The following is a 16,222-nucleotide window of genomic DNA, read 5'->3' on the forward strand; positions in this document are numbered from 1 at the left end:
CATACCTCTAGGTCAGTTGAGGGAGAAGCAGCAAAATCCTCTACGAGCTCTGAGACTTTCATAAGACAAATGAAATCTTTCAGAGCAGTGTCACCCATCGCAGCAGAAACCTCCTCTGTCCCAATGCCAGCAGAGCTCAGTCAATAACTTGGAGAACTGTGGACCAGCCTGACGTTCCTGCATGCAGCTCTCCCCCATCCATCATCCAAACACACCTCAGCTGAGGCTCTAAAGTCCATCGAAATCTGCCCAAGTGCAGCACACGCCCTCCCCAACCTTGGCTGCTCTGACATTACTCAGAATACTGTGGGCCGGGTGCGGTAGCTCATGCCTATAATCCCAGCACTCTGGGAGGCCGAGGTGGGCAGATCATCTAAGGTCAGAAGTTCGAGACCAGACTGGCCAACATGATGAAACCCCATCTCCACTAAAAATACAAAAATTAGGCCAGGCAAGTGGCTCACACCTCTAATCGAGCACTTTGGGAGGCCAAGGTGGGCGGATCACCTAAGGTCAGGAGTTCAAGACCAGCCTAGCCAATGTGGTGAAACCCTGTCTCTACTAAAAATATAAAAATTAACCAGGTGCGGTGGTGGGAGCCTGTAATCCCAGCTACTTGGGAGGCTGAGGCAGGAGAATCACTTGAACTCGGGAGACAGAGGTTGCGGTGATCCAAGATCATGCCATTACACTCCAGCCCGGGCAACAGAAGCAAAACTCTGTCTAAAAAAAAAAAAAAATACAAATATTAACTGGACACAGTGGCGGGTGCCTGTAATTTCAGCTACTAGGGAGGCTGAGGCAGGAAAATCGCTTGAACCCAGGAGGCGGAGGTTGCAGTGAGCCGAGATTACGCCATTGCACTCCAGCCTGGGCAACAAGAACAAAACTCCATCTCAAAAAAAAAAAAAAGAACCCTTTGTTTGGTTTCACTTAAAGAGGAGAGAAGATATCAGGGTCTGGTTGTAGTCAGACCCTCATTCTCTGGAGATGGCTTTCTAAGCCGGAAAGGAAACATCTGCTGTCTCTAAGGGACAGCAGGACAAAAGGGGCAGCAAGACCAAGAAAAACATCTCATTGGGGCCAGGGACAAGCTTTGCTGGTCAAAAGAAAATCTTCTTAGATTTAATAACTCCCACATTGGCAAGCTGCATGTTTTTTTTTTTTTTTTCCAAAGAGTTTTTGAGTTTTCCCTGTCCCCCTCTACTTTCCTCCCCAAGGGGTGATTGGACTTCCTCAGGAAATAGAAATATGTCCAACGTCCCTGAGTGCCGGTGCTGTGCTAAACTCTTTATACCATTTATCTAACAGCACTGTGAGCCAGATTAATATTATTACCTCCAGCTTAGAGATAAGAGTTGGCAGCCAGAGCAATTGAGTAACTGGTTGGGCACCCAAGGTCACCCAGCTAGTGACACCTGGGGCAGGATTTAAACCTGAACCTGTAGACATGTTCTGTTGCCTCTAGGTGGAGGTTAGTATTTTAACCTAAGGAATTACAAAGGCTTTATTTTGGGGCATTTGTAGGTTATTGTGCATTTCTTTACTTTCAGATTTTTTAGAGAAAAGTCCAAAATAACAGTGGAATTAATTTAAAACTGTGTCTTTCTGTGTCCCTGAAATTCTCACACATGGTACATTTTCAATGAGCTGACTTTGTTTCTCTGCTTCTGCAGTAATTGAGCTTCTTCGGTTCAGTGCATGAGTGGTTCAGCGGTTCATTGGGCTTCCTGGTTGAGGGAGGGGCTGGGTAACCAAGTGTATTCACTTCCTATTGCTGCTGTAATAAATCACTGGAAACTTACTAGCTCAAAACAACACAAATTTATGATCTTATAGTTATCGAAGTTTGAAAATCAAAGAATGTTCTTTCTGGAAGAAAACATTCTTTCTGGAAAAATCCATTCTTTTGCCTTTTCTCGCTTCCAGGGGCTATCTGGATTCCTTTTACCATGTTAAGATAACATATTCACAGGTTCCAGGGATTAGAGTGTGGACATTTTTGGAAGGCCGTTATTCAGCCTGCAGCACCAACCAACAGTTTGTCGGAGACTAAGGTCTCCCAGGACATGGGATTTAGTGCTAGAACCAAGAAAGTCCCCGCAAACCTGGACAGCTGGTTCCCTAGAAGGGGACTCTGCTCCATGAAGATATTCTTACTAGGGGAAGTAGAGAGGGAAGATAAACACAAATAAGAAAGCTGTAAGGGGCCGGGCATGGTGACTCACACCTGTAATCCCAGCACTTTAGGAGGCCGAAGCAGGTGGATCACCTGAGGTTAGGAGTTCGAGACCAGCCTGGCCAACATGGTGAAGCCCCGTCTCTACTAAAAATACAAAAAATTGGCCGAGCATCGTGGTGCACGCCTGTAATCCCAGCTACTTGGAAGGCTAAGGTGGGAGAATCGCTTGAATCTGGAAGGTGGAGGTTGCAGTGAACCGAGGTCATGCCACTGCACTCCAGCCTGGACAACAAGAGAGAAACTCTTAAAAAAAAAAAGCTGTAAAGGAAACTGTTTTTCCAAATGTCATTCTTTAGGGAAAAAGCAACCTTTGACCTTTCAAAACATCCCCGCACTGCAGCCTCAGCACAGCCACACCCTCACAAAAAGGAATCTGTGCTGAATATTCTGTCACCTGTTTTACCCAAGAAAAACAGCTATCTCCTGGATAAAGTCTATTTCAAAGCTTGAATTGTCCCTATGTTAAGAAGCCTTGTACTCAGAAAGGTTAATAAAAGTGTAGAATAAAATAGACATGTAGTTAAAAATAGAGCCTGATTCCATGCGAATGACACAGACTTGATACTCCACTGCGGAGCCATGGTGGGCTTCTACATCACATGTCCTCCTCCTGTCTTCATTCCTTCCTCCTCACCTTCCACTCTATCCCCCGCCCCACTCCACCCCCCGCCCAGCTATATTTAGTACCATAGTCTGTGGGTTTCTGAAAGAATTCTCTCATGTATTTTTGAGTTTCACTGAAGGGGAAACCTTGGTTTCGTGTCGTATTTTTACATATGTATTTAGTTCATGTCATATTTTTACATATATATTTAGCTTTCCATTTCTGAAGAAATACACACCCAAAAAAAGCATTTTTCAACAATGGGTGAATTCCAAGAAGCCTGGAGCCTGATTTGGAAAGGATGGGGGATGGGAATTGGGTAGCTTTTCCAGTGGAAAGGATTTGAACAGAGGCCACACTTCTGGAGTGGCTCCTACAAGCCGGAGCATATCAGCATGGTCTGGCAGAAGTGACAGTTATGGAAGGGAGGGTCATAAATCATTTCCTAGCTGTGAGGACAAAGGGATTCAAAGTCTCCCAAGCCAGAGGTAGTGTAGCCAACAAGATCAGCAGCAATGAGGGAGCAACTGCGCCACTTTGTGTTAGTCCCTGATGGCCAGCGCAGGGCTGCAAGTAGTGGCTGCAAAAGCCAGACAAATAGATGGAAATCCAGGAACTAGAGGAAATTCAGGCCTGCAAGGGGCTCTGGGAAGTGTATGTTGTTCTCTCTGGTGAGTTCAGACAGCCTGAGGCACATGGTATGGAGGGAGGTGCAGATGGTCAAGAAAACAGGGTTCTGTTGCCAGCGGCCAGCGGAGCTTCTTAAGGTTTGCAGGGCTGCTCTGTGCAAGTCTGTTTAGGGATCTCATCCTGATCTCTATATGCATGCAAGCCCAGCCACCCCTTCTGCTGGTCAGCCACTGGCCACTGAGTCTGGGTAGAAGAACATACCAGATGTGGGTAACCCATCATCCCCTTGGGAAATCCAGCTGCCATCATGTGCCTTCTGCGGTCAATTGTTTCCCCTAAAAAAGTCCAGTTCCTATCATGCTATCTCCCCACTTTCTTTCCAGCCTTACCTTCTTCCACATACATCTTTCTTTCTGGCATATAGATCTTTTCTTCGATACCTGCAAAATCTCATATCTTCATGCCTTTGTATGTGCTGCCCGCTCTTCCAGAAATGCCTTCCACCACTTCCTATTTCCTTTGTCTTCCTAGAAAACTTCCACCCAGCTTCAAACTGAAATACCCAAGACACAAGTCACGTTAAGTATTGGTAAGTTGGGAAATCCAGCGGCTGTCATGAATTACAGACACAGCCCTGGGAAGATGCTGGCTCCACAATGCATTGGAGTAAAGGGTATGAGGGCAGGGAGAGGGCATCGTGCTGGTGTACCCCCATTCTCTGCCCAGAGGCCTAAGTACAAGTGTTAGTAGACGGCCTACACATGGCTGACTGGCTGGAGGAAGAGCAAGGAAAATTGCTCCCTGTGGAGAGGAAATCCATAACTAGCCTGTATTTATTGGGGGCCTCAGCCCACTCAGCTAACAGTTCCAAGGGATGGCATGGTAGGCTCCTGTGGTCCCATCTATGGATCAAACTTTGTGGACCATACTACGCTTTCAGACTGACTTCAGACTCAAGTAAAACTATCTCACTTGAAAACTGTCTTAAGGCTTAGGCTGGACAATTTGAAGAGGGAGGGCCTGGTAGGATTGTCTGTTTCATGCTCCCTGAAGAATGTGAGCACCTAACTCCCTGCTTCCCAAAACTATCCAGACTGGAACGGAAGGATCTGGGACTAAAGGACCAAATCGAATAAGCACTCACCTTAGAGTCAAAAATGCTGTGTTCAAATCCCACTTCAAATTCCAACAGCCACTTCCTGTCTCTGTGATCTCAGGCAAAATTGCTTAATGACACTGAACCTTGGCTTCCTTATTTGGAAAACAGTGATTATATCACCTAACAGTGATAAACAGTGATTATAACACCTATTACAGAGTTGTTGTGAAATTTAGAATGAGAAAATACAGACCAAAGTGCCTAACACTGCACCTAACATAGAGCAGATCACCAACAAATGGTGAGTAAGTTAATTCCTTGGTTTGGCACACAATACCCTCCTAATTTGGCCTAATTCTTCCCTGCCTTCTTCCCAGCTAGCCTCTTCCCCTCAGTTTTGCAAATGTGCTCCGGCTGTGTGGGGGAGGGTGAGACACCCTGGGTGACAATGGATGAAAATGGTATCATTGCTCTTCAAACAAAACCAAGAAAAGGAGGCTTCAGTAGGGCTTAGAGACTTCATTCCTGACTCAGTTCATCCGCTCACCTCATTTTGTCCCCCTGGAATGAGTATCTTCCTTCTGTTTTAAAATTGAGGTTTTATTATTTCTTAGATATGACAAGGCCAACAGATCAGGAGATGGCTGCTGTTGAAAAGAAAGTTGTTACACTCACAGGTCCCAAGAGGACGGGGCACACTGAGCCATAAGGGGCCGGCAAGGAGGCTCCAGGGTCAGTCAGAAGGCAGAGGGAGTGGAGAAACAAGGGCAAAAGATGTGATTGTGGTTGTGGGAATGACGGGTGAGGCAGGCTCTCCTTTGCCTAGTTTAAATAAATTCAGCAGCCTCTGGGGCATAGGGGATATCCCTAGTTGTTTGTTACCTTGCCTTGGGGAGATTAGGTTAGGGGAACAGTGACCCTGAGTGTGACAGCCCTATGGTGAAGGTGGTTGGGGGGTGGTTGGTCTGGATTGGTTGGTTTGCATTTGAAAAGTGTGCTCAAGGGCCAGTTATTTACTATCTCTAGGAATTGGCTAGAGGGATAATTCCTCCCTTCAAGGGTCAGCAAGTCCCCAAATGTCAAACATCAAAATACAGAAAATAAAAAGACATAGTTAATAACACCCTCTTCTCTGCTGTTGGATTCTAGCTTAGGTCTAATCTGTTCTAAGAAGACTTCCTAGGCCACCCTATCCCACTGGGATGACTCCCTCCCTGAAGTCCTATAGCACTTAATGTCTCTGCTGTTCATTTTAGTGTGTTATTATTTCAGCAAAGTGTATGCTGTGTCCCCCATCAGAAACCTAGGCTCCTTGGAGATGGGAATTGTGTCTTACTTCTCTATGTCTCTTATAGCGACTGGCGCAGAACCTTCAACGTAATAAGCACTCATTAAATTTTTGTTAAGGAACACTCAAGGTTCAGTTTAGGAGGCCACAGGGATGATTCCTTAAAGTTTTTTTCTTAACTTCTTAGCAGGAATAACCCTGCTAAGAGGCACTCAAAGCTTGGTTTCTTCCTTTATCATCCAGCACTTGGTCTTCCTAAAATTTAGAATGTTTACAAATCCAGACAATCTTTGTGAAATTCACAAACAAGGAAAATACAGGCAGCTCCAGCTATGACTACAATTCAGAAGGGGTCATTTCTAATTGCAGCTGAAAAGGAAAAATGGAGTTAGTGTTGATGCTCTGACCGCAGTGTTTCTTCCACTAACTCCCTAGAAGGAAGGAGTAGATTACACATGTCAGCCAGGTTCACTGAGTAGCCAGGAAGATATGTGTGTCTCATGATTTTTTTTTTTTTTTTTTTTTTTTTTTTTTGAGACAGAATCTCGCTCTGTCGTCCAGGCTGGAGTGCAGTGGTGTGATCTCGGCTCACTGCAAGCTCCGCCTCCCAGGTTCACGCCGCCATTCTCCTGTCTCAGCCTTCAGCTGGGACTACAGGTGCCTGCCACCACGCCTGGCGAATTTTTATTTTATTTTTTGTATTTTTAGTAGAGATGAGGTTTCACTGTATTAGCCAGGATGGTCTCAATATCCTGACCTTGTGATCTGCCCTCCTTGGCCTCCCAAAGTACTGGGATTACAGGCGTGAGCTACCACGCCCAGTCTCTCATGAATTTTTATTAATGGGCAAATCACTCATGTTGTGTGTTGTGTCTGTCCTTGGCTGAACATCCAAGAATCCAGCACAGGCTATAAGGAAGGGAGATTTACCTGGTTCCAAGTGGCCTGGAATGAGCCATGAGACACAGTGGACCCTCAGGGTCCTGAGGACAGGATGTGGCAGTGGTCATGGGGTCCTCCTCCATGAGCACAGGAGCAAAGATGGTGACCAAATGCAGAACGGGTCTGACTTGCATGTCCAATGTTAGAGTAATTTGGCTCCTTCTTTGGGGCAGAACTGATGGACAAAAATAGACCTCATTTTGGGAAGCCTGGCATGAAATTAAATTCCAGGGCCATAGCTACAGCTTTGCCAATGGGCTGGCTTTCTACCAATGTGCAGAAATGCGCTTGTCATGCAAGTTGGAGATGGTGGTGGAGTGGGGAAGGGAGGAGAGCTTCTTTTGTGGGTATTCTAACATGGCAGGGGCTGCTCCACCTGTCTTTAGTCCCTTGCTATTTAAAATATAATTTGCAGACCTGCAGCCTTGGTCTCATTTGGGAGCTTGCCAGAAATGCAGAATCTCAGGCAAGCCTGGGACTAGAGTGAGAGATGGCCCCCTACAGTGCAAAATGAAAGGAGGTGCCCCCAAACTCAGTAATCAAGATAAACAATATTTTAAAATACCAAAATCACTGCCAAAAATCCATGATACACAAAATATCAACATTTTAAATAAAAGCGAGACCTGACTCAGCACTTAAACAAATCTGCCGCACTTACCTCATGCTAATCTTGACTCTGATCTCAGGTTCCATCCCAGACCTATAGAATCAGAATCTATATTCTAAAAAGACCCCCAGAGGATTCATATGTACATCAAAGTTTAAGAAGCACAGCTTTAGACAACATAACCCACAATGTAACAAACCAAAATCTTAGAATCTAGACAGCAGCAAAGATAGAAAGGTATGAGCAGAAATAAAGTTTCAGAAGCATCTAACTCCTCCAGCTTGCTTGCCATTGCCTGGGTTTGCACACCACCACCTTAAAATTGCAGTGTTCTATAATTTACCATGAACATTTCAAAACCTTTTTTTTTTTTTTGAGATAACTATAGATTTGCAGGAAGTTGCAAGTTTAATACAGAGAGAGCCCATGTACTCCACTCAGTTTCCCCTAGTGATTACTGATTACTTGGTCCATTTGCATTGCTGTAACAAAATACCTTAGACTGGGTAGTTTATAAATAACATAAATTTATTGCTTACAGTTCTGGAGGCTGGGAAGTCCAAGATAAAGGCCCTGGTAGATGTGGTATCTAGTGAAGGCCTGTTCCTGATAAATGGTGCCTTTTTTTTTTTTTTTTTTGAGATGGAGTCTCGCTCTGTCACCCAGGCTGGAGTGCAGTGGTGCAGTATCGGCTCACTGCAACCTCTGCCTCCTGGATTCAAGCGATTCTTCTGACTCAGCCTCCTAAGTAACTGGGACTACAGGCACGTGCCACCAACACCGGCTAATTTTTGTATTTTTGGTAGAGACAGGGTTTCACCATAGTGGCCAGGCTGGTCTCGAACTCCTGACCTTGTGATACACCCACCTTGGCTTCCCAAAGTGTTGGGATTACAGGTGTGAGCCACTGTGCCCAGCCTAAATGGTGGCTTCTATGTGTCCTCACAACATGGAAGGGCAAATGGGGTCCCCCAGGCCTCTTTTATAAGGGCTGTAATTCCATCCACGAGGGTTCCACCCTCATGACCTAGTCACCTCCCAAAGGCCCCACCTCTTAATAGCAACATGTTGGAGATTAGATTTCAACATATGAATTTTGGAGAGACATTCAGACCATAACAGTTATATTTTCTGTAACTATAGTAGAATATTGAAATGAGGACATTGACAATGGTATAAGGTGTATGTATAGTTTATATGTTATCTTATCAAAAGGGTAGATTTACAGAACCAACACAAGTAAGCTATAGAACTAGCTCCTTACCACAAAGATCTCCCACAAGCTACAGCTTTAAAGTCATACCTACCCCTTTCCCTGACCCACCATCCCTAACCCCTGGAAAGCACTAATCTTCTTAACACTTTTTTTGTTTTTTAAGAGACAGAGGTCTCACTATATTGCCCGTGTTGGTCATGAACTCCTATGCTCAAGCGAGCCTCCTACCTCAGCCTCCCAAAATGTTGGGATTATAGGCATGAGCCGAAATGTCCAGACTTTTGAACAACTTTTTGACCATGTTATATAAATGAAATCATATAATGAGCAAACTTTTGAGATTGCCTTTTCTTCACTCAGCGTAATGAACTAAAGATCGATCCAAATTGTTGCACATATCAATAATGTGTTCCTTTTTAAATTTTTATTTGTTTTTTTTTGTTTGTTTTTTTTTTTGAGACCGAATCTTGCTGTGTCACCCAGGCTGGAGTGCAGTGGCACCACCTTGGCTCACTGCAACCTCCAATTCTCAGGTTCAAGCAACCCTCCCGCCTCAACCTCCCAAGTAGCTGGGATTACAAGTGTGTGCCACCCACCACGCCCAGCTAATTTTTGTATTTTTAGTAGAGACAGAGTTTCACCATGTTGGCCAGGTTAGTCTCGAATTCCTGACCTCAAGTGATCCACCCACTTCTGCCTCCCAAAGTGTTGGGATTACAGGCATGAGCCACAGTGCCCAGCCAATTTGTTCCTTTTTATTGCTGAGTAGTAGTCCATGCTATGGGCGTACCACAATTTAGTTAACCATTTACCTATTGTAAGACATTGGGTTGTTTCCTGTATTTGATTATTACAAATAAACGTGCTATGAACTATTCTAGCTCCTATAACTTTCCATATACATTTTAGAATTCTGTTGATATTTACATTTTTTAAAATCTTGTTGTAATTTTGACAGGAAATACATTAAATTTATATATCATTTTGGGGAGAATTAGCATCTTGACTGTGTTGAGTCTTCCAATCCATAACATAGTGTGTCCCTTTATTTTTTTGTTGTTGTTCCTAACCACTAGACTATGCCATCCAACTCAATAGAAGCATGATCACCCAAAGAAATTAAGGATTATCAGCATCTTCTGCTACTTGTTGTGGCACTGAATTCAAATATTTGTTCCTGTGTTCACAGAGGCAACATAGATATAATGCATATGGGAATAAAGGGTTGAAGGCATCCTTGAAAAGGACTCTCAGTTAAGATTTAAAATGCATGTGTCTCTACATTTATTTAGATCTTTGATTTTTTCATCAGCATCTTGTAGTTTTTAACATACAAGCCCTATATATGCTTTGTTATATTTATACCTAAGTATTTCATTTGATTGATTAACATTTGCTTTGTATTTTTATTTTGATTTCCACTTGTTTGTTGCTAGCATATGGAAATACAATTAATTTTCTTATGCTGCTGATGTAACTTATGACCTTGTGATAAGTTATGAACTTATGAACTCACTTATTAGCTGCTGGAGTGTCCTTGTAAATTTATTGGGATTTCTAGGTAGATCATCAAGTCATCTACAAATAGAGATAGGTTTTTTATTTTCCTTTTTTTTTTTATCTGTATGGCTTTTATTTCCTTTTCTTGCCTCATGGTGTGCACTATAACTTCTGGTTGAATAACAGCAATAAGAGCAGATGTCCTTCCCTGTTCTTGATTTTAGGGAGAAAGCATTCAATCTTTCACTACTAAGTATGATGTTAGTTGCAGGTTTTTGCAGATGCTTTTTGTCAAGTCGAGGAAGTTTCTTTCTATTCCTATTATACTGAGAGTTTTTGTCATGAGTGAATGTTGAATTTTGTCAAACGCGTTTTCTGTATCAATTGATAGGATCATGAGATTTTTCTTTAGCTTGCTGGTGGATTACATTGAATGATTTTTCAAATACTGCAAAAACAGCCTTGTATCCCTGGAATATATACCACTTAGTCACAGTGTATAATTCTTTCTATATATAGCTGGATTCTATTTGCTAACATTTGTTAAGGATTTTTGAGTATGCAATCATAAAGGATATTGGTCTGTAGTTTCTTCTTTGTACTATCTTTGCCTGGTTTTGATATCAGGGTAATACTGGCTTTATAAAATAAATTGAAAAGTGTTCTTTCCTAGGCCAGGCATGGCGGCTCACGCCTATAATCCCAGCACTTTGGGAGGCCGAGGTGGGCGGATCACCTGAGGTCGGAAGTTCGAGACCAACCTGACCAACATGGAGAAACCTCGTCTCTACTAAAAATACAAAATTAGCCGGGCATGGTGGCACATCCCTGTAATCCCAGCTACTCGGGAGGCTGAGGCAGGAGAATCGCTTGAACCCGGGAGGTAGAGGTTGCAGTGAGCAGAGATCACGCCATTGCACTCCAGCCTGGGCAACAAGAGCTAAACTCCGTCTCAAAAAAAAAAAAGAAAAAGAAAAAGAGTTCCTTCCTTTTCTACTTTCTTGAAGAGTTTATGTAGACTTGGTTTTAGTTCTTTATAAGTTTGGTGGAATTCTCCAGTAAAACCACCTAGCACTATGCACTTTTACTTTTGTAATTTGATTTGATCCTCATAACAACTTTGCAAAGAAGACATTTTACAGAAACAGTTTCCAGGTCCCTTGGACTGCACTGGATGCATAGTGAGATTAGTGAGGTGGCAGGGAAATAAGTCCAGAGCAGGAGGATGTCGGGCAGGGCAGGCATGCTAGACGTGGGTTAGGGTAGAGCTGGGTTTGAATGAGGTGCTTGGGAAGTGAAGAGTTAGGAGAAGTCACTATTTGGAGAACAGGGAGAGTAAAGAAGGTCTGGTTTATTGCAGCAGAGGGTCTGTGACTGCCAAGGGCCAGATAGAAATGACCCCAAGGAGGACTGGAGTGTGAAGGCCCAAGAGAAACAGGGAGAGGCTGTGCAGTTTCTTCAAATATCAGAAGAGATTGTTGCAAGGCCTTTAATTTGACCTCAGAATAAAATCTGAAAACAAGTGAAGTACTACAACTCTTTTAAAAAGCAAATGTGGGACCAGGTACGGTGGCTCACGCCTGTAATCCCAGCACTTTGGGAGGCCGAGGCGATCAGGTCACCTGAGGTCGGAAGTTCGAGACCAGCCTGGCCAATATGGTGAAACCCCATCTCTATTAAAAAATTAAAAAATTAGCTGGGTATGGTGGTGCATGTCTTTAATCCCAGCTACCTAGGAGGCTGAGGCACAAGAATCACTTGAACCCAGGAGGCAGAGGTTGCAGTGAGCCAAGATGGTGCCACTGTACTCTAGCCTGGGCAACAGAGCTAGACTCTATCAAAAAAAAAGCAAATGTGACACACTTATCAGAGTGACCCACTTATTAAAATCCAAATAATGCCAAATGCTGGTAATAAGTTGGAGCAACAGAAAGTCTCATTCATTCCTGGTGGGAATATAAAATGGCACAACCACTTTGGAAGACAATTTGGCAGCTTCTTAAAAAGCTAAACATAATCTTACCATGTGATTCATATGGCTCCTTGTGTAGATTCCCCAGCCTATGTCTACACAAAAACCTGCACATGAATGTCATATTAACTTTATTTATAATCACTGGAATTTTAAAATTTAAAAATTTTAAAAACTGGAAGCAGCAAAGATGTTCTTTGGTAAATGAATGGCTAAACTGAGGTACTTCCAGACAATAGACTATCATTCAGTGATTAAAAGAAATGAGCTGTCGGCAGGGCGCGGTGGCTCATGCCTGTAATCCCAGCACTTTGGGAAGCCGAGGCAGGCGGATCACCTGAGGTCAGGAGTTTGAGACCTGTTTGGCCAACATGGTGAAACCCTGTCTCTACTAAAAATACAAAAATTAGCTGGGTGTGGTGGCGGGCACCTGTAATCCCAACTACTCGGGAGGCTGAGGCAGGAGAATCGCTTGAACCTGGGAGGTGGAGGTTGCAGTGAGTTGAGATGGTGCCACTGCACTCCAGCCTAGGGGACAAGAGCGAGACTTCCTCTCAAAAAAAAAAAAAGAAAGAAATGAGCTGTCGAGCCATGAAAAGGCATGGAGGAAGTTTAAATGCATACTGCTTAGTGAAAACAACAAGTCCAAAGAGGCTACATACTGTGTGATTCCAACCATATGGCATTTTGGAAACGTCAAATCTATGGAAATAGTAAACAGATCCGTGATTGCCAGGGGTTTGGGAAAAGAGGAGGCATGAATGGGTGGAACACTGAATTTTTAGGGACATGAAAATACTGGGTATGATACTATAATGAGGGATACAATTGTCAAAACCCACAGAACTCTACAACACAGAGTAAATCTTAATGTAAACTACGGACTATAGTTAATAATGTGTTAATATCAATTTGTCAAGTATCACAAGTGTGCCACACTAGTGCAAAATTATTAATATAATGGGGGAAACTGTGCATGGAGGGAGGTAAAAAGGTGGGAAGGGTCTAAATATATGGAACTCCATGTGCAATCTGCTCAATTATTCTGTAAATCTAAACCGGTGTTAAAAATAGTCTATTTGTTTTTTTAAATCTAAGAAATTTCACATTGAAAGAAAAAGAAGCAGCCAGGTGCCGTGGCTCTTGCCTGTAACCCTTGCACTTTGGGAGGCCAGGGCAGGCAGATCACTTGAGGCCGGGAGTTTGAGGCCAGCCTGGCCAACATGTGAAACCTATCTCTACTAAAAATACAAAAATTAGCCGAGCATGGTGGCTCATGCCTGTAATCTCAGCTACTTGGGAGACTGAGGCATAAGAATTGCTTGAACCCAGGAGGTGGAGGTTGCAGTGAGCCAAGATCGTGCCACTGCACTGCAGCCTAACCAACAGGGTGAGACTTTGTCTCAAAAAACAAACAAAGAAAGAAAAAGAAGCAAATATGGTGAGATCTTTTTTTCAAGTGTTAAGAAATCCAGCAAAGTCATTCTGAAAACTTGCTTGTAAACTACACAGCCAGCCTTGCTGCCCAGGCTCCCTTCTACTTAAAAATTCCTTCACTGTAAACTCCATGCCAGATTTTTCCTCAGTGGAATAAGCTCAGGCCCTACTGACTTTTTTTTTTTTTTTTTTTTTTTTTTTTTTTTTTTTTTTAGACGGAGTCTCCCTCTGTCGCCCAGGCTGGAGTGCAGTAGCATGATCTCAGCTCACAGCTCACTGCAATCTCTGCCGCCCGGGTTCAAGCAATTCTCCTGCCTCAGCCTCCGGAGTAACTGGGATTATGGTGCCTGCCACCATGCCTGGCTAATTTTTGTATTTTTAGTAGAGATGGGGTTTTACCATCTTGGCCAGACTGGTCGTCAACTCCTGACCTCATGATCCACCCGCCTCGGCCTCCCAAAGTGCTGGGATTACAGGTGTGAGCCACCATACCCGGCCTCTGTTGACATTCTTAAAAGGAACTTTTTTGGAAGTAAGATAGAACCAGACTTTTCAGCCCCTTCTTAGTTTGCCGAAATTTATTGTGAAAATAAAATTGGGTTTCTCTGATAGATTTGAAAAAGCAATATTGCATACCTTCCAAAGGATAAAAGGCTTTTATCCGGCCAAATTTTTCATTTCAACCAAGTCTAAGATGATGGTCTTCTGGGTTGATTGCTAATTCTCTGTAATTATCTACAAGGCCCTTTAAATTTGTTTTGGTGGTTTTTCTCTTCTGAATAATTAGATGAGGCAATCAGCACATCTTTCATATTATAAGGAGGCCTTTTTTTTTTTTTTTTAAACACTACTCCTCCATGTTATAATTTCTGCAAGTGACAATAGGGGTAAATTCCAATCTGTAGCTCTAACGGCTGCTAATGAGGCGCTTGTTTTAAATCCCTCTGAGCTACACTGGCTCCTCCCACAGAGGACTTTTAAAACTCTGAGTTCTAAATCCTTTTGCTTTGGGGGCTGAAATCTGGTTCTGTAACCTTTTGAATCACCAATGTTTGCTTTGAAAGTTGACATTTTCTATTTAAATGGCAAGAGAGATGGGAAATAAACCTCAGCATTACAGAGCTGAGCATACTGATTTCAATTATCACCTTTAATCCATGCCTTTCCTCTTTATAATGTGTGGATTTCTTCTCTTAATTAGAAAGAGCCAGGGATTATCTGCACAAAACTGGAAGGTTTATTGTGATTGGCGGGATTGTCTCCCCTGTCCACGACTCCTATGGAAAACAGGTGGGTTCCTTCCTGTGCCTCTCTCCTCCTTCAACTCCCGCCCTCCCATCCCTGGTCTGATAGTTCCTGGCAGAAAAACTGCCCCACCTCTGTCTCTGCTAAGATTCCTGGAGACACAAAATGCCCAGGTCCATGCATCCATCCTGCTTCCCATCTCAGGACCACAGTCGTACCTGAGTGGATGGGTGTTGAAGCAGCAGCTAGAAAGACCAGCTGTCCATGACCATAGAGCCACTCACAGGCCGGTCAGGACTCATTGAAAGGGGAGCAGGAACACCCACCGGGTGTGGCTTGGTATGGTGGATGCCAGGTTGGCAGCTGGTTATGGGTTGAGCTGCATTGGGAGAGTCTTCTCAGGGTTTTAGGAGAAAACGGCCTATGCTTCTTATAGTCTGATTTAAAATTCATTTCCCTGCCCATCCCTCCCTACCACATATTCCGGCAAATCTAGGAGCTCTACCCATCATTCCCCCTTTCTCCCACAGATGCACCTTGGTGGGCTCTGGGAAAACTCACCTAACGAGCCAGACTGAGTCATAAGACAAGGCCACATTTGCTGAGTTAAGTCTCATCTCTGCAGGGCACAGAGGGGCTGCTTTGCAAATGGAGGCTCATCTATCGACCCTGTTGGGGTGGTATACACCACACACCCTTTATTCGTTTCCTTTCCCCACCACCGTTCCAAGCCTGCCTGTGGCAAACGGACAAGTAAAGGGGTCACATCCCTCATTCCCTGTCACCACTGGAAAAGGCTGCACCTTAACAATGGGTGGGCTTGGGCTGGTACCCCAAGGATGTTGTGGGGAACGGAGGGAGTCTCCCAATGATTGCTCTGTTGCTTCCCAGGGCCTCGTGTCAAGCCGGCACCGTCTCATCATGTGTCAGCTGGCCGTCCAGAATTCCGACTGGATCAGGTAGGACCGGCCTGAAGATGCCAGAGGCGGGTGGCCCAGAGACTTACTGGGAGTGAGGTGGGGAAAAAAGAAGAGTTCCAGCAGTAATTTGGATCCTGAAAGGATGGGGAGGCAGGGGCAAGATGCTAGCCTTGTGGAGGCAATAAGTAGACCTCCAGGGATACCTGTAACTTTATTTTTGAACCAAACTATGAGGCCCATGAAAGTAAAGAAAGAGCTTGAATGTTGCACCTGTTTTGGCATCTCTGAGTCCTGGCGTGATTCTTGGAGCTTCCAGAAATATCACTGGGTTTTGGGTAAAGCATGACCAGAAAATCAGACATGCCTCTCACTTTCATTCCCACTAACTTCCATGAACCCTCACTACCTTTCAGGGAATGTTCCCCGGCCTTTGCAATTTCCCATACCTGAACTCAGGCTGCCTAAAGGCCCCACACTGGCCCCAGGAGAGAGGTGCGAGTCTGCCCTTAATGGCAGC

General features: G+C 44.0%; 1 protein-coding gene across 2 annotated transcripts in view; it reads left to right on the top strand.

Annotated features, from left to right (window-relative positions):
• The window catches only part of NMNAT2 (nicotinamide nucleotide adenylyltransferase 2), a 175,222-nt gene that overhangs the window by 116,273 nt on the left and 42,727 nt on the right, over window positions 1–16,222 (top strand). For both annotated transcript variants that reach the window (XM_073011694.1, XM_037985840.2), the window contains exons 2-3: window positions 14,742–14,830; window positions 15,677–15,744. In XM_073011694.1, the coding sequence (XP_072867795.1) occupies window positions 14,742–14,830; window positions 15,677–15,744 (157 nt within the window). The remainder of the gene's footprint in view (window positions 1–14,741; window positions 14,831–15,676; window positions 15,745–16,222) is intronic.

Source organism: Chlorocebus sabaeus, chromosome 25 (genome assembly GCF_047675955.1).
Source record: "Chlorocebus sabaeus isolate Y175 chromosome 25, mChlSab1.0.hap1, whole genome shotgun sequence".
NCBI classification, from domain to species: Eukaryota; Metazoa; Chordata; class Mammalia; order Primates; family Cercopithecidae; genus Chlorocebus; species Chlorocebus sabaeus.